The sequence below is a fragment of the Odontesthes bonariensis genome, chromosome 24 (genome assembly GCF_027942865.1).
Source record: "Odontesthes bonariensis isolate fOdoBon6 chromosome 24, fOdoBon6.hap1, whole genome shotgun sequence".
Classification (NCBI taxonomy): domain Eukaryota; kingdom Metazoa; phylum Chordata; class Actinopteri; order Atheriniformes; family Atherinopsidae; genus Odontesthes; species Odontesthes bonariensis.
Window position 1 is genome coordinate 20,845,827 of NC_134529.1, and position 17,302 is coordinate 20,863,128.

General features: G+C 42.3%; 2 protein-coding genes and 2 non-coding genes across 6 annotated transcripts; 2 read left to right on the forward strand and 2 right to left on the reverse strand.

The window, feature by feature from the left end:
• Positions 1 to 391: 391 nt before the first annotated feature.
• On the reverse strand, positions 392 to 7,501 carry LOC142375499 (cholesterol 24-hydroxylase-like). Of its 2 annotated transcripts, XM_075459531.1 has the most exons (16): positions 7,423 to 7,501; positions 7,129 to 7,204; positions 6,968 to 7,042; positions 6,725 to 6,806; positions 4,939 to 5,012; positions 4,586 to 4,672; positions 4,270 to 4,408; positions 3,987 to 4,097; positions 3,734 to 3,896; positions 3,422 to 3,487; positions 2,526 to 2,598; positions 2,357 to 2,441; positions 2,167 to 2,277; positions 1,903 to 1,991; positions 1,741 to 1,807; positions 392 to 1,656 (listed from the first exon to the last, which is right to left on the reverse strand). In XM_075459531.1, exons 2-16 carry the CDS (start codon positions 7,164 to 7,166, stop codon positions 1,507 to 1,509), a joined length of 1,410 nt encoding a protein of 469 aa, XP_075315646.1. In that variant the 5' UTR covers positions 7,167 to 7,204; positions 7,423 to 7,501; the 3' UTR covers positions 392 to 1,506. The 2 variants fall into 2 exon arrangements, with proteins under 2 accessions (XP_075315646.1, XP_075315645.1); XM_075459530.1 differs by lacking the exon at positions 7,423 to 7,501 and having other exon boundaries at positions 7,129 to 7,396.
• Positions 7,502 to 7,678: 177 nt separating this feature from the next.
• Positions 7,679 to 15,787, reverse strand: LOC142375497 (cholesterol 24-hydroxylase-like). 2 transcript variants are annotated; one of them, XM_075459528.1, is made up of 15 exons: positions 15,565 to 15,787; positions 15,374 to 15,451; positions 15,106 to 15,187; positions 14,902 to 14,975; positions 13,902 to 13,988; positions 13,645 to 13,783; positions 13,432 to 13,539; positions 13,183 to 13,345; positions 12,984 to 13,049; positions 12,720 to 12,792; positions 12,537 to 12,621; positions 12,293 to 12,403; positions 11,627 to 11,715; positions 8,455 to 8,521; positions 7,679 to 8,369 (listed from the first exon to the last, which is right to left on the reverse strand). In XM_075459528.1, the coding sequence occupies exons 1-15, from the start codon at positions 15,711 to 15,713 to the stop codon at positions 8,220 to 8,222; spliced, it is 1,521 nt and encodes a 506-aa protein (XP_075315643.1). In that variant the 5' UTR covers positions 15,714 to 15,787; the 3' UTR covers positions 7,679 to 8,219. The 2 variants fall into 2 exon arrangements, with proteins under 2 accessions (XP_075315643.1, XP_075315644.1); XM_075459529.1 differs by lacking the exon at positions 15,565 to 15,787 and having other exon boundaries at positions 7,681 to 8,369; positions 15,305 to 15,393.
• An 83-nt stretch (positions 15,788 to 15,870) lies between these two features.
• On the forward strand, positions 15,871 to 15,943 carry trnat-ugu (transfer RNA threonine (anticodon UGU)). Its single transcript has one exon. It is a non-coding gene; the product is annotated as a tRNA-Thr (tRNA).
• A 729-nt stretch (positions 15,944 to 16,672) lies between these two features.
• trnal-cag (transfer RNA leucine (anticodon CAG)) lies at positions 16,673 to 16,755 on the forward strand. The gene has a single exon. It is a non-coding gene; the product is annotated as a tRNA-Leu (tRNA).
• The last annotated feature ends 547 nt before the right edge of the window (positions 16,756 to 17,302 follow it).

The window sequence follows — 17,302 nt, forward strand, 5'->3', positions numbered from 1 at the left end:
AAAGTGCGCTGAAGCCTCACAGGGGGGGGGACAGGCTCAGCCCTCTTTAAAGCAACAGTACGACATGTGTTCAGGGCACCTCCGAAAAACTGGAAATATGTATTTCATGTTAAACACAGCGCTGGAATACGGCTCAGCAAGCAGATATTTAGTATCCCGCAATTAAATCTAACTTTTTTTGACCTTGAAACCTTTTGCGGTTATTCACCGGTGTGCATTACAAATAAGTGTTTGATTTTGACAAAATATTAAGTTGCTTCTCTGTTGACCTTTAAACATAAAAGGCGGCTTCTGTGTAACTGGTCCAATTATTAATTCGATCAAATGAAAAGATGCAATCCTTCAAATGTAAGAACAAACACATCGACACATTTAGGTGAGCAGAAGACGCTTATGAATGGGACATCTGCAGTTTAATAGGAGCTTTTGAGATTTCTTAACAAGGTCACAGCGCCCCCATGTGTACACTGTCAGTAATGGTCAGAAGAGCAGTTGGGGGAAAAAAATGCCACAGGTAACAGCATACTGAGCACAAAGAAAATCAGTCAGATATCACACTTTTAGCTGCAGTTTATCTTGATTTTCATTAAGTCGTCACATATAAGAGTCAGTGGTTATGAAACAGAGATTTCTAACTTGCTCATTAGGTATTAGAGAGAGAGTCTCAAGGTGACTGATAACACTTTCTCTTTGTTTCTGCGGGCCACAGACAATGATTTCAGTTTTGTCTGAGTTTAGCTGGAGAAAATTGTTTTGCATCCACACACTGATCTGTTCGATGCAGCGACACAGTGTATCTACAGGCCCGTGTTCTCCTGCCGTCAGTGACACGTAGATCTGAGTGTCATCTGCATAGTTGTGGTAGGACACATTATAACTGCGTATTAGCTGGCCTAGTGGAAGTATGTACAGATTGAACAATACGGGTCCCAGGATTGACCCCTGGGGAACCCCACAGGTCATAGCCATTTGGTCTGAGACACAGTTACCAATTTCAACAAAATATTTCCTGTCCTCCAGATAGGACTTGAACCAGTTTAAAGCACGACCAGAGATTCCCACCCAGTCTTCTAACCTCTGTAATAAGATCGCATGGTCAACTGTGTCAAAGGCAGCACTCAGGTCCAGCAGAACTAAGACTGTGACTTCACTTGCATCTGTGTTCAGGCGGATGTCATTTGTCACCTTGATCAGAGCTGTCTCAGTGCTGTAGTGGGGCCTAAAGCCTGATTGGAAAGTATCAAAAGCATTGTTAGACAGGAGAAAGTCACCAAGCTGTTGGTATACAACTTTTTCTAGGACTTTGCCTAAGAAAGGCAGGTTTGATATGGGCTGGTAAGTGTACAAGATCTGGCTTTGATCATCAAGGAAATAAAACCAGAGAGACAGTTTTACAACATATGCTGCATGTGGAAGAAGAAATAAGGAGAATAGAGATCTCAACATTCAGCTAGTTTATGGACTAATATGATTGGTTTTTTTTATGTTGGCGTGTCTTAAGGCCGCTCAGTTTTTGTAATTCCTGTGTCTGACAGAGCACACCACTCCACTCTTTGGCCTCAGCGTGCCAGTGTCCAGGATGTCGAAGGTCTGTCCCGGGACGAGGGTGAAATCGAACCTCTGGAGCAGCTTGGCCATCACCACTTTAGCCTCCATCTGAAAGCACACCACCACCCACTGATCTCAGAAAGAGTCTGTATGCACTGGGAGTCTGTGTGTTGATTGTTTTGTTCCACCCACCTGAGCAAAGTTCTGTCCAAGGCACGAGCGTGGCCCGAGGGCAAAGGGGTAGTAGCAGTAATACGGCCTTATAAAACAGATAAGATGCTTTTATCTGGGACTATTTCTGACATCGGAGCAAAAGTAAAAGCTGTCAACAGGTGGAAACTTCTTTCGACTTACTTGGGAGCATCTGGGTGAAATCTGTCTGGATCAAATGTCAGTGGGTCCTTGAAGAATTTCTCCATTCTCCCGCACACATAGGAGCTGAACTGAACATCAGAAGAATCGATGTAACATTTTGACCTACTTTGGAAGCAATCCACGAAAAGGTCTTGTTTTGTTATATCCTACAAATGATCAATGCTGCCGTCGTTCGTACATATAAACCAGACACTTTGTTTTCTGCTTTAAAGCAAAAGCACATTTTCATGGCAAGATACCCACTATGCAGCTGAGTCCCCGAGGTATGTGGATACCATCGATGACAATGTCTTCCACGATCTCACGGGATGTGCCCGGAGCTGTCGGATAGATCCTCAGAGTCTCTTTCAGCACCTGGGTTGGGAGGGGGGGTTAATGTGAGGATCACAGCTGGAGGAATGGCTGATTTACTAACATCATCAGTAGGATTTACCTGAGAGAGGTAAATCAATTTGCCAAGATCATCGTAGCTTATGTCCCGTTTCATCCCGACGACATCGTCTATCTCTTTCTTCACTCTGAGAAATAAAAAAACAGTACTTTAAACCACCGAACACCCGCTATATCCCAAACTGTCGAGCACTGAATCATTTAGTTCTTACTTCGCCAGTATTTCAGGATGTCTTCCGAGCTCCATGATGCAGAAACCGAGCTGATTGGCTGTTGTTTCTTGCCCTAAAAATGATCCATTTGGCAGAGAAAGCTCAATCGGACACCGTTTTTTGGAAAAAGTGTCCGTTTATGTTGTGACTAAACTGAAAATGCAGGCCTTAAATGGCAAAATAATACAAAAAATAGATTAAATATTAATAATATTAATTAATTATTCAACCCCCTTTGACACTTTTTCACAACACGCCGACCACTTTTAGTGAGAAATATTTGCAACAGTGACACAAACTGACACTGAAAAATTACATTAAAGAAAAATTCAGATAACTTAAACATGCGTAGATATTTGTCCCCATACCTCAAAGTCCGTACACGCTTACTTTACACCACCCATCATTCCTTAAGTTCTGACCCATTTTTCCAAGCCCAGACGATGAAAAACAGCCACACAGCATGACCTCACCACCACTGTGCTTTATTGTAGAGGCAGTGTTATCTCTGGCCAGATTACTTTCTTTCACACGTCTTGGGAAATCTTCACCTTCTTGCACAGGCGGGTAACTCCAGTCGCTGCTATGGAGCCTCTTTGTTACCTCTCAGTTTGCGGCTCCCCTTACCAGGCTCTTGAGTAACGGCGGTCTCGCCTTTTCTCGGCAGGTTTTTCGTGGCGTTATATTCTTTCCATTTTCCGATAACAGATTTAACGGTGTTCTTGAGTTTCTGAGATCTCTTGCGCACGCACACAACCTCAATCTGTACTTTCCCAGCACTTTGTCCCTGACAAGGGAGGCTCCTTCAGCTTCACTGTGCTGCTCGCTTAGTGGCGCTCCAGACATTTTCAAAGCCCCCGTGTGCCCACAGTTGCGAGCAGGAATAACAAACTCACCCGCGATGAAGAACGTTATGAAGTTGTCCAACATCAGCTCCTCGTCTTCTTCGGTAACGCTCTCCTCTGTTAGATCAAGAAAAAGCATGAGTCATTTAGCTGGCTCTTCTTGAATTCCTGTGAAAGTAGTGCAAACACACACGATACTAAAATGTGTAAATGAATGCAAAAAACACCACTGTGCAGCGATGCGTACCAAACCCTTGTGTGTTATCTATCCACATACTGAATCTGTTATTGAGTTACTGAGGCGCACTTAAATCACACTGCATATTACACATGTATTTTATAAATTTTTGATTTTGGTACAACCTGCAGCAGCGGTTTTGATGATCTGCGTGAGGATGTCTTTGGGGACGTCGTCGCCGTTTTGCATGGCGGTCTTTCTCTTGCGGATCCACTCGGCTCCAGTCGCGCGCAGCAGGCGGCATGCGTCCCTGACTTCCTTAATGAATGCTCGGTTCTTTGGATTGAACTGGAATTGAAGCCTGAAGATGTCACAATGCGGCCGACAAGATTTTTCTTCGACGTACGCACTCCAAATCACATGACGCTTGAGTAATACCTGAAATAAGTAGTCTCTGACATAGTACATCATCCCTTTAAGACAAGTCTCGATGGCTTTAGGGAAAGGTGAGCTGTTCGTCAGGAGGTCTAAATCCATGCCAAAAGCAATCTAGGAGTTATCAAGGGGGGGGGGGGGGGGGGGGTCGAGCACATACTTATTTACAAAGATAGCCAGGAAATGATTAGAACCATTGGGAACAACTGGTGTTTTTTGTCACATCAAAGAAAAATGTGTTTGATCAAAGCCGCTACTGTGGAGGTAGCTGTGAAAATGAGCATACCTTGGCAATGACATCAAGGGTAACACAGTTGACAAGATGCAGCATGTTGGCCTCCGTATTATCATCAGCAACCTCCGTAAGCTTGTCCATCAGTTTCTCCGCCCTCTCGTTGAAGGTCCCTATTAGACCTCTCAAATACCTGGAAAGAACGGAAGTCTGAGACAATGGAAAAGCACATAGCAGCACAGCCTCAATGACTTCCCGTCATTGGAGAGCGTTGCGCGGAAACAGGTTTCTCAATAAACCAACCAGGATCCACAAGTGCCGAAAAACAACAGGTGTCAAATAAATCATGAGCGGAAACTGAATGACTCACAAGCTGCTGAACGCAGGGTCCATGATTCGCCGCTGTTTGTACCAGAGCTCGTGATCCTGAGCTGTTACAAGACCGTTGCCAAAAAACCTGCGAAGGAGACGGGTGAGAGGGTACTTTCATAGGCCGGTAAATTTGATACGTCTGACATCACAAAAGGGATCACTCCAGCTCTAACTGAAAGTAGATCCAAGGATGCCGTACCTTACGAGGCCGGCTGAGGAATTCTACCAATGACAGCATCACAGAGGACGCCGCCCCTGTTCGTTACTATTGCTACAACAGTCTGACAACATGGTACACCATCACTGAGGTACACGCAACCAAGAGGAGTAAAGCAAGCTGGACAGTCTGACCTTTGACCGAACAGGTTAAAGAGCCTCTTGTAGACATTCCTGTCCTTGGGGTACTTCGGGGACATCAAGATTTCCTGAAACCAGAACCACTTAAATATGCACGCAGCACTGGAATACATCCGTCCATCCATTTCCTATACCCGCTTAATCCAGTTGAGGGTTGTGCCCCACTGGAATATATATATATATATATATATATATATATTTATATATTAGGGCTGGGCAACGATTAAAAACGATTTTAATCTAATTAATCACATGATGTCCCTGATTAATCACGATTAATCGCATTTGTACGCAAAATCCAAAAATGAATTCAAAAGTAGTGTATAGCTTTTAGCATTTAGTTTTATTTTAAATGTACTGCCATATGAATTAAAGTGCCATAACATTTGTTGTGCAAACACACTTTTAACATCAGCATTTTTATGTAGAACCCTCGCTCTACTGTCCGTTTCGTTGAATGACTTGCTGGTATTAATTATGTGTTTTGCCTTATTTTAGACTGGAACTCCTACGGTGATAAGTCAATTCAACTTGGCAGTGTTTACAGATGACTTTGGTTCTGTCGACGCCGCCGTCTGGAAGAACTTTAAAATGAAAAAGGCCGAGTAAAAGTTCTGTACCCTTCTCCATGTTTGGTGGATCCGCCGATTACTTTCTTTTCCGGTTCCGCAGCAGGCAGCAACAGACTTTTACAAAATAAAAGCCTGTGAGCAACAGACTTTTACAATAATAAAATAAATAATAAAACCTGCGCTAATGCGGGATAAAATATTTATCGGCGTTAAATGATTAATGAGTTAACGCGATAATAACGGGTTAACTTGTCCAGCCCCAATATATATATATATATATATATAAAAAACAAATCAAATTTATTTATATAGCACATTTCATGTACAAAACAATTCAAAGTGCTTTACATAAAATAAATTATTGCAGCAGGGAGTGGAAGAAGCATTAAAAATACATAACAGAATATGAAGAGAAACAAATCAAATAATTTAAATGAATTTAAAAATAAGCAACAGTCCGGATAAATTAAAAGATACCATGCAGATTTCATGCATAGACACATGAGAAAAGAAATGTCTTTAACCTGGATTTAAAAACGTCTACATTTGGTGAAAGTTTAATCTCCACTGGCAGTTTGTTCCACTTGTTTGCAGCATAACAGCTAAATGCTGCTTCTCCATGTTTAGTCTGGACTCTGGACTGGACCAGCTGACCTGAGTCCTTGGATCTAAGAGCTCTGCTGGGTTTATATTCTCTGAACATATCACAGATGTATTTTGGGCCTAAACCGTTCTGGGATTTGTAAACCATCAGCAGGCTTTTAAAATCTATTCTGTGACTGACTGGAAGCCAGTGTAAAGATTTTAAAACTGGTGTGATGTGTTGTGTTCAGATCTCTTAGTCCGGGTTAAAACTCTAGCAGCAGCGTTCTGGATGAGCTGCAGATGTTTAATGCTCTTTTTGGGGAAGTCCAGTTAAAAGACCATCACAGTAATGGAGTCTGCTGGAGATTAATGCATGGATGAGTTTCTCCTGGTCTTTTTGGGAGAGAAAACCTTTAATTCTGTTGATGTTTCTGAGATGGTAAAAAGCTGCCTTGGTGACAGCTTTGATGTGTATATATATATATATATATATATATATATATATATATATATATATATACACACACACACACACACACATACTGTACTGTAGTGTAGTGTATATGTTGTTGCGTGCACTTCTATACTGTTGCCTTTGCAGTACTGATGTAACAGATGTTTACCTTTGTCGCCTCTGGACAGTACACACACACACTGACGTAGTGCAGAGCATTTACCCTGTACACAGAGCCGTACGTCTCGCTCCTGTCAGTGACACACATGCAAACAGAGGGTGGCGAAGATGAAAAAAGGACGTGCATAACGAGGCCTGCTGGCGAAATTAACTTAACTCACAAGCCCTGGAGCCGCGGAAGTTCCTGAGGCAAATTTTCCTGAGGTTCGTGTCCGTATTGCGCGGAACTTACCACTCCAGGAATTTGTCGTGCACGAGTCCGTTTTTCATCGTCCTCAGAAACGTCGGCGAGTGCCCCAGTAAGAAGCTACGGGGGAGTAAACACAGGGGGAGTCGCTCGGTGTTTTAAAACAATACTTTTAGAGTGAAACAGCAACGGCCGGCTTTGCTCACCTGTCCCTCGGTGGCCCGGGTATGTGGTCATATTTCATATGTATGTGCTTGATGTACAAGCAGTAACAGAGAAACGCTACGAAGAGGAGAACGGAGAGAATTATCAGCGCTTTCGCACCCAAACTCAAAAGTCCGTAGAAAACAGCCATTTTGGGAAAAGCGAGTCTTGTCGAGGGCAGCGCGAGCTGCCTTCTAGCCAGTTCACCGTGAGGTTAATGCGGAAATACATCCATGGGTTAATCACACATCTCTCCCCTCCAAGTGAACTCTGATACTGAACTGTAGCCTACTCACATTAACTATTCTTTCGAAGCTGCAAGTCCAAGGCTACACCTGCCTTACGGTGGCCTGAAATATATTTGCTGACTCATAGCTGGTTCAATAAGGGTATTTGGGCTGTTCGTGTCAACATTTAATAAAGTTTCAAAAGTAGGCTTTATCTTCCGATTCATTTTCAGCAAGTCGTTTAAAAGTGCTTCGTCAAGGTGACCTGAATCTGCACAGGTACGCCCAACAGTATGAAAAACAAAAACAAAAGTGTTGCGTACATGAAAATATCCCAACTGCGCTGGAATACGGTGACTTCTATTCAGTCTTTTATTATCAAATGAAACACAATTACAATTTAAAGTTTTATGTCAGAGCACGTTTGTATTTATTGTTAATCTTTAAACATAAAAGGCTGTTTTAACTGTCCCAAATTGATGTTTCAAATTAAACATATGTAGATGCAGCCTCCAATTACAACCTGAATCCTAACTTAGTGACTGTAAGGTATCAGAAAATACAAAAAACAAATGTCATTGAGGTGAGTAAAAGTTTGAGTTGGACAGTTGTAGTTTATCCATCCGTAATGGTCAAAACATCACAGCAGGTTGAGTACATTACAAATTTGTCACGCATCACTGTTGGAGTTTCATTTTAATTTCAGTTTGTATAAAACTGACATTCAGTCACTAGGCTACATGTAGAAAAAAGTTTAGCAACTTATGCAGCTTGAAGTTGAAGCAGCAGAACAGCGATCTCAACATTCAGCTAGTTTATGGACTAATATGATTGGTTTTTTTTATGTTGGCGTGTCTTAAGGCCGCTCAGTTTTTGTAATTCCTGTGTCTGACAGAGCACACCACTCCACTCTTTGGCCTCAGCGTGCCAGTGTCCAGGATGTCGAAGGTCTGTCCCGGGACGAGGGTGAAATCGAACCTCTGGAGCAGCTTGGCCATCACCACTTTAGCCTCCATCTGAAAGCACACCACCAGCTCACTGATCTCAGAAAGAGTCTGTATGCACTGTGGCTCAGTGTGTTGATTGTTTTGTTCCACCCACCTGAGCAAAGTTCTTTCCCAGGCACGAGCGTGGACCGAGGGCAAAGGGGTAGTAGCAGTAAAAAGGCCTAGTAAAACAGGCAAGAGAAAACAGTTTACATTCTACTGTTGAGCGATTTGACACGCCAGATCAAAAGGTTTTAACAGGTTTTAACCTGACACACATCTCTATCTAGCGATGGCTCTTCTCAAGTGATGCTCTGGAACAGTTTGTACAAGCTTGACACAGACTGCCCAGAGATCAACACCCCCTAAAAGAATTGCAAAAAATGGAATATATATATTGAAATGTTAAAAATATATATATTATATATTTATATATATATATATGAAATTAAAATTATAGTAAGGACAAGCATGCATGTGACTTTCTTCTCTGGAACATCAGCACAAATGCTGAAAGCAACCAGGAAAAGCACAAGGCAAGCCATTAAGGGATGTTATGAGAGAACTTGCTTCCTCAACTCTTATCTCCCCAGATGATAGGAGCAGTATCTGCAGTGATTGGGACATATGTCGATAACGGTGGACAAGGAGCTGGTGAGTATATATGAGCCAACGCATCTGAATATCATCGAGCAAAAAAAGACCCCAAACCAAACGCAGGCTCCTTGCCGATTAAATTCAAGGTGACCGATAACGTCAGCGCCTCATAGAAACAAGGTAAATTTGCGATATCCGTGTTCCAGCTTGAACCGGTTCCCCCGTGCAGGGAAGTTAGCATAAAGGGTGATTCCGTCCCAAACACGTTTTGGAATTGAAGAGAAAAGTCCCATTTTGATTGAAAAATGCCGCCCCCCCTCGCCTGTTCTGCAGAGAACACTTAACTCACCTCTGACCCCTGTGACCAAGTGTCGGCCTGAGATAACAGAATGAGCTAACAGAAAGCGTCACTGAGGCTGTGTTCGAAACCGCCTACTACATACTTGAAAACGGCATACTGATCGATCAGACAGCATGCAGAGCGTTTACACACAGTGCACTTCACTCCTGCCCGAGCCGAAATCAGCCGGCCTGAAAAGCTGATTTCGCTTAAGCTATAAACTCTGTAAATATATAACTTTAGCAACATTTGAAACATTTTCAGGCGAGAAAGTAGTCATTTAGACCCCCAAGGTGTTGAAAATCTGACAAAATACCAGCTATTTACAATTTTGTTCCCACGAATTCGGCGCTGCTAAAGCTAGCCGCAGTGAGCAACGCACTTCCGGTTATGCCGTTTTGACTGCTCTCGTCCCGTTAAAGATGAACTGAAACGAATGTTCATCTATCATTCAAATGAAATTTTTGTCTTTTTCTAAAACCATCAATCCAACTTGAACTAAATTTTCCGGGCATAACTTGTTAAAACGGCCATTTAAAAGTGTGAATTATATGGCCTTTGGTGCGAAATTGGCCACGTGATCGTGACGTCATAGGGTTGACTCCCTTATTTGCTAGTATGGCTGGCTGTGAAAACAACATACATTTGATGGACTTATATCTCATAAAGGAACCAAAATTCTGATACAAACATCAGCAGGTCGAAAGAACACACCTCTAACATTATGTGGAAAAACTTTCGTTGAATTTAAGCCACACAAATCGATTTAGTATCTATATTGTAGAGGCTCTCTGCACCTCCCGTATGGGTAATGGAAATGAAAGATACCATTTTCGGCACAGGATCGGCGGGCACAAAACAGCCATCGCTCCTACTACACGCTGATTATTATTAAGATGTTATCAATCAAATGACACAATAGTGTATGTTTGCTGTGGTAAACTGGAAAAGATTTGAACATGCCGGTTTCGCAGATATGGCATTCTGCTTCGCTGTCTTTGACACGTTGAAACCTAACGAAGTGACACTTTGAAATCCAGCCACTTAAAAAAAACGTATTTGTGATAATAACATGGTTTTAATGTAAGCTTAATAAACAATGGCGTGGATTAACGGGTCGGAGATCCTCCAGTGCGCGGCCCCATCTGCGGATCCTCACGGGTCGGCGGCAGGGAGATGGGCACCCGGCCTCAGCACGACCGGCAGCAGCCATTGGTAGGACTGATCCTCTGAGCCTCGGATGTCGTAGCCGGCGCAATCACCGGAGAGACCAGACAGCAGATGGCGAGCGTTGTTGGTGGAGGGCAAAGCCAGGTGGGCTTTCACCCGGCATATTACTCCACCTCTCTTTCCACGTCTTCTGCAACGGCTGTTGCGTGGCAACCGACCAGGTAGATGCCATAGGTAAGAGGGTACAGACGCCAAAACAGGTGGCGGTGGCTTTGTCTCATCGTTGACGTGATCGATATTATGTCCACAGAATCTCTGATTTTCAAGAGACTCGGGCGATCATGCATCAGTAGTGATGAAAACGATAAAAACATGACAAAACACAAAAAAAGCTAGCAGAGGTAGACGGCCAGCCACTCACAACGTCGCCAAATTATAGCTGGATATGTGTGCAGACTGAAGAGCAGACCGAGCAGTCACCTGCTTCCGAGCAGCAAACACCGTAACAGGTGCAGCTATCGGCAGGCGGCAGCAGGCAGTGATACGATCCACCGTGCTCTTGTCTTTGCCTTCTCCTTGTCAGCCTCAGTTCCAGTATTTTTTAGTTTGGGAAACATGTGCAGAGAGATGCCTTCAGTGAAGCTGCTATTTTTGCAACTAACACCATTTGGCCCTCCAGCAACACAATATTTTCCACTGTGCTTTGATGTCTTAGCCATAGACGCCGCCATTACAGTTAGACTACTAGAACTTCTGTGTCAACCCTATGACGTCACGCATAAAAAAATGAATTCGCACAAAAAGACAAAATGTGGCTCCTTTTGAGCCCGTTTTAACATGACTTCCCGGATAAATTATTATCCAGACAATATCTCATTTTAATCGCAAGGCTTGGAACCTTTAGAATCAGCAGCAAAAACTGTGAAATTCCAACAATTAAAATTCGTTTCATAAGTCCTTTAACGGAATTTGACCGTTCAAATGGCGATGGGCAACGTCACGTTACGTTGCATCTTGGGTAGTTTGAGTGTGACAAGTAACCTCATGATGAATACTCAACATTTCGGCGAATCTAGTATGCATCTAGTGTACATCCGGGAACTTAACAAAGTAGGACTAGTAGGAATAGTAGGAGAAGTAGGTGGTTTCGAACACAGCCTGAAAACTTCACTCTACTTACTTGGCAGAATCTGGGTGAAATCTGTCTGGATCGAATGTCAGAGGGTCCTTGAAGAACTTGTCCAGTCTCCCACACACATAGGAGCTGAACTGCATATCAGAATAATTGGGGTCAAAGTTTGATATGAGGTGGTAATTTTACTTCACCATACACAGTGGAGGTAATCTATAAAGCTGCTGAGTTAAAGGTGGGGTATGAGATCTTGGAAAAACGGTTCCTGCAAGCTATATTTTTGAAAATACACAACCTTGCCTCTCCCTTCAGCCCACCCCTCGAAACCACACCTTCAAAACACATGAACGAATCACGAGTCTGTGAACGCGCAGGGGGGAGGGGGGCTGACGGTTGATTGGCATGTCAGAATCCAATAGAAGTAACTCTCATCATTACTTCTATTGGTCAGACATTTCCTCTTGCTACACCCTCTACAATGGACTAAAATATCTTTTTTTTCCCCCAAACATTCTATTTTAGTGGGTGCAATGGGGTCGTGAGGAGGTTTTCAGACAATATGATAAAAAATGCTCCAGAAAACATCTCATACCCCACCTTTAAGTCATGCCCTTTGATGGCAATTGATGCCACTGCCAATCATACCTACAAATCAGACACTTTCTCTCTACTGTAAAGCCTCAAGCATTTTCACGGGGAAAGAAAAACACTCACCATGGCATTTACTCCGCTGGGTATCCGGATGCCGTCAATAACAATGTCTTCCGGAATGTCACGGGATGTGCCTGGAGCTGTCGGATAGATCCTCAGAGTCTCTTTTAGCACCTGAGGGAGGGGGGGTTAAATTCAAGAATGAATTGTTTGTACAAAAAATGAATACTGAAGTTTAACAGGACTGCCACGAAAACAAAACTAGAGGAACGACTGACTTGCGACAGCGAATGCATCGTGTTTGCACCTGTGAGAGGTAAATCATTTGGCCAAGGTCGTCGTAGCTTATGTCCTGTTTCATCCCGATGACATCGTCCACCTCTTTCTTCACTCTGAGAAGAAAAAAACAACAAAAAAAAAACACGACTTCAGACACAGTTTTTCACCGATCATATAAGAAACTGTCAAGCACTGCTTCATTAGTTCTTACTTCTCCAGTATTTCAGGATGTCTTCCGAGCTCCATGATGCAGAAACCGAGCTGATTGGCTGTTGTTTCTTGCCCTAAACAAAGGCGCAATTGAACAAAGCCAAGTAAATAAAGGATAAATATGGAACTTGCATTGTCACTGAAACTGAAACCGGTGACTTGTTCGATGATACTTTGGGTAAACTCTACCATTCGCTCGGTTGGCCTCGCTCCAACCTTATTTCACACCACACTTCTGCATCACAGCGGAAGCAAACAAACTCACCCGCAATGAAGAACGTGACAAAATTGTCCAACATCAACTCCTCGTCTTCTTCGGTCATGTTTTCCTCTGTCAAAGCAAGAAATTGAAACATGTCACCTAATATTTGACTTCTCTCTCTTGTCTTATTTTCATTACTCATGAAAGTACTCCACATCCGCTATGCTCAATCTGATCAACTGGTGACTTTAGGCGTTACAACCTGCAGCAGCGGTTTTGATGATCTGCGTGAGGATGTCTTTGGGGACGTCGTCGCCGTTTTGCATGGCGGTCTTTCTGTTGTGGATCCACTCGGCTCCGGTTGCGCGCAGCAGGCGGCACGCTTCCCTCACTTCCTTTATGAAAGGCCTGTTCTTCGGATTGAACTGGGATTGCAGAATGACGATGTCACTCACTCGCGGATAAAGATTTTTCTGTCAACCCACCTTGATGAACAAAACTGAAAGCATACCTTAAACATACTGTCTCTAATATGGTACACCATCCCTTTGAGACACGTCTCGATGGCTTTAGGGAAAGGTGAGCTCTCTGACAGGTCTAAATCCACACCAAAAGCAATCTGAAAGTCGTCAGAAGATAAAAACAAATGTAATTGAAGCTTTGTGATCAACTGGAAATATGAAATATGTTGCTGCTGTAGATGTAGCTGTAAAAATGATTATACCTTGGCAATGACATCAAGGGTAACACAGTTGACAAGGTGCAGCATGTTGGCCTCCAAATCATTATCAGCAACCTCGGTAAGCTTGTCCATCAGTTTCTCTGCCCTCTCGTTGAAAGTCCCCATTAGACCTCTCAAATACCTGGAGGGAATTGGAATTTCAGACAAAAGGAGCAGCACATACCGGCAAAGCCTCTCCCTGTTTCTTTGTTTGGAAAATGTTGCACAACAGAAGCAAAAGGCAGTCTGGAACGACTCACAAGCTGCTGAACGCGGGGTCCATGATCCGTCGCTGCTTGTACCAGAGTTGATGATCTTGCGCTGTTACAAGGCCGTTGCCTAAAAACCTGGAAAAGAGAAAAAGCAGACTTGGTTCATGCTAAATGAACACAAATCTAATTTATTTGTATAGCACATTTCATGTACAAAACAATTCAAAGTGCTTTACATAAAATAAAAGCATTGCAGTGGGGAGTGTAAGAAGCATTAAAAATACATAAAAGAATATAAAGAGAAACAAATCAAATAATTTAAATGAATTTAAAAATAAGCAACAGTCCAGATAAATTAAAAGATACCGTGCAGATTTCATGCATAGACACATAAGAAAAGAAATGTCTTTAACCTGGATTTAAAAATGTCTACATTTGGTGAAAGTTTAATCTCCACTGGCAGTTTGTTCCACTTGTTTGCAGCATAACAGCTAAATGCTGCTTCTCCATGTTTAGTCTGGACTCTGGACTGGACCAGCTGACCTGAGTCCTTGGATCTAAGAGCTCTGCTGGCTTTATATTCTCTGAACATATCACAGATCAATTTTGGGCCTAAACCGTTCTGGGATTTGTAAACCATCAGCAGGCTTTTAAAATCTATTCTGTGACTGACTGGAAGCCAGTGTAAAGATTTTAAAACTGGTGTGATGTGTTCAGATCTCTTAGTCCGGGTTAAAACTCTAGCAGCAGCGTTCTGGATGAGCTGCAGATGTTTAATGCTCTTTTTGGGAAGTCCAATTAAGCCCAGCGCTGATATGCTTGACGTGTGACTACCAATAAATACTTTATTTAACTTGAGATTCCTCCAGCTTGGTCTTGAGCTTCCATTGAAAGAATCGATCTAACAAGAGCATTACAGTAATGGAGTCTACTGGAGATGAATGCATGGATGAGTTTCTCCTGGTCTTTTTGGGAGAGAAAACCTTTAATTCTGTTGATGTCTGTGAAAATAATATCATCGACGTATGACTGCCGACAGTCTGATTACCTTTGGCCAAACAGGTTGAACAGTCTCTTGTAGAGGAATTTGTCTTTGGGATACTTTGGGGACATCAGTATTTCCTGAAATTAGAACCATACATTTTCATTGAGGAGCCTTATACCATACACTTCCACTGTATTCTGCAGATCAGTGTTTGCCACCTGCACTTTTTCTTTTCTTTTTTCCCCCAATCCATAAAAATAGGTTTACCTTGGTAGCCTCTGGACATGTCACAGGCAGCAAGACGAAATGCAGCATATAAACTTTGTAAACAGGTCCGTACTCCTCGGACCTGTAAATGACACAATTCCGACAATTGGCTACTTACACAAACTGGACATGGGTAAATGAATTATTACGGAATTATTGAGAAACGGGTAATGCAGTGATGGAAACTAAAAAAACTAACCTCCTATTTGGCTAACTGGGTATGCTGTAAAGTATGTGTAACACCCGTTTAAGTGTCCTTTGAGATTACCATTCCAGAAATTGGTCGTGTATATTTCCGCCATTTTTCATAATCCTCAAAAAGGTCGGGGAATGTCCTAGAAGGAAACTGGCGACAAAAATATTTAGTTTGTCAATGGTAGCAAAATCCATCTAAGTTAACGAGCAATTTGAAGTTTGCGTTAGAGTTGCATAGTTGCAAAATTTACCGACTTGGCTTACCTGTCTCTCGGTGGTCCAGGTATGTGGTCATGTTTGATATGAATGTGCTTGAGATACAAGCAGTAGCCGAGAAACGCCATGAAAAGAAGAAAGAGGAGAATCAAAAGGGCTTTGGCGCACAAAATCAAAAGTAAATGGAATACTGCCATTTTGGCGCATCAAGTCTTCGCAACAGGTAGTCAATGCAAGGTGACGTGCCTCTCGTCCCTGCAGTGCAATAGGACAGGAATTATATAATCACATGGTTAATGTTGACGGTGTGAGTTGGACTTTAAAGTCTTAACGTTTCCGCATATGGCAACAAAAGGCTCCATAGCTCAGTGGTTAGAGCACTGGTCTTGTAAACCAGGGGTCGCGAGTTCGATCCTCGCTGGGGCCTTAGGGATAAGAAAATTTTGTTGAGTCTGACTTAGAAGTTGTGATGTCAGTTGTGCTATCCAGCATTGATAACCAGCGCATTGCCTGTATTTCGCTACGCTACTCGTACAACAGATATTTGCAACAAAATACTTGCAAAACATGTCAGATAGATATATTAATAATACATCTATTCAAGTTCAACCTTTACATGAGAAGACATTCTGCCTTGTACCTGAAAAAAAAACTAAAAACCTGAAAAAAATCTGAACCTGAAGAAAACAACAATCAAAAAATAAGGAGTGCTTTTAAAAAAATGTATTAAACACTGTATAGCGTCCCTTTAAAGCTTCTACAAAGTTGTCACTTTTAAGAAGTTTCCGCATTTATTTACACACTGTAGTAGTGAAAGGAATAAAACAGTTGCACACTTCTAATTAGAGGCCTATAAAATACACACCGAACTTAGTAAATTAATCCTGAGTAATGCTAAAATAATGTTAAGTGTATTGTATCTGAGAGACAACTTCCACTGAACAGTGACAGAGCAACAACAACATCCCTCCCTGCTAGAATCTGAATAAATGGGTCTGGAGTCAGTCAGTCATTCCCATGGCAGGACCAACTGTTCATTCACATGTGACATACCGGTATTCATTTTAAATTAGCAAACTTTCACAAAGCACCAAGTTCAGAACGACTTTTACAGTACAGATTGAAATACCCAACCAGTGTCTACTCCATACATGCTGTCAGGATGGCCGAGCGGTCTAAGGCGCTGCGTTCAGGTCGCAGTCTCCTCTGGAGGCGTGGGTTCGAATCCCACTTCTGACAAATACTTTTTTCTTCTTTTACTATCAAGGTGAGATTTGGGACATTTACATATTGAACGTGGCAGGTTCATTTACAAGCAGCAGCTGAAAAATGTCTTTGTCCCCTGAGCTGACATCGATGCAACGTTATGTCTTTTTTTTGTTTTTAGAGAGCCTGGTTCGGCTTATGTTGTACCTATTCTTGTGTTGAAAAACTTTATACTTACACCACTGACGGTTAGCTTCTCTCTAGCAAAAAGATGAAAAAGTAAATTCGGAAACAATTATATTATTTTACCATGTGTTGTTTTGTTCCAATTATTTGACAGATACATCTCACCTGGCACATTCAAACACACCACATGTGCATGAGTGTGTGTGCGTCTCACGGAGACTGTAGTATCTTTCAATCCACTTAAATCAGAAATCTTAGCATCTTAGCACTAGGTGGTGCCCCTGTGGCATAAAATGTTACTTTTCTAGTCCATTTTCAAAGTTTTTTTCTCCCTCTTTCTACAGAAGAAAAAGGAACATTTTAAAGTACAAGTACTGAAATTTACACAATTCAG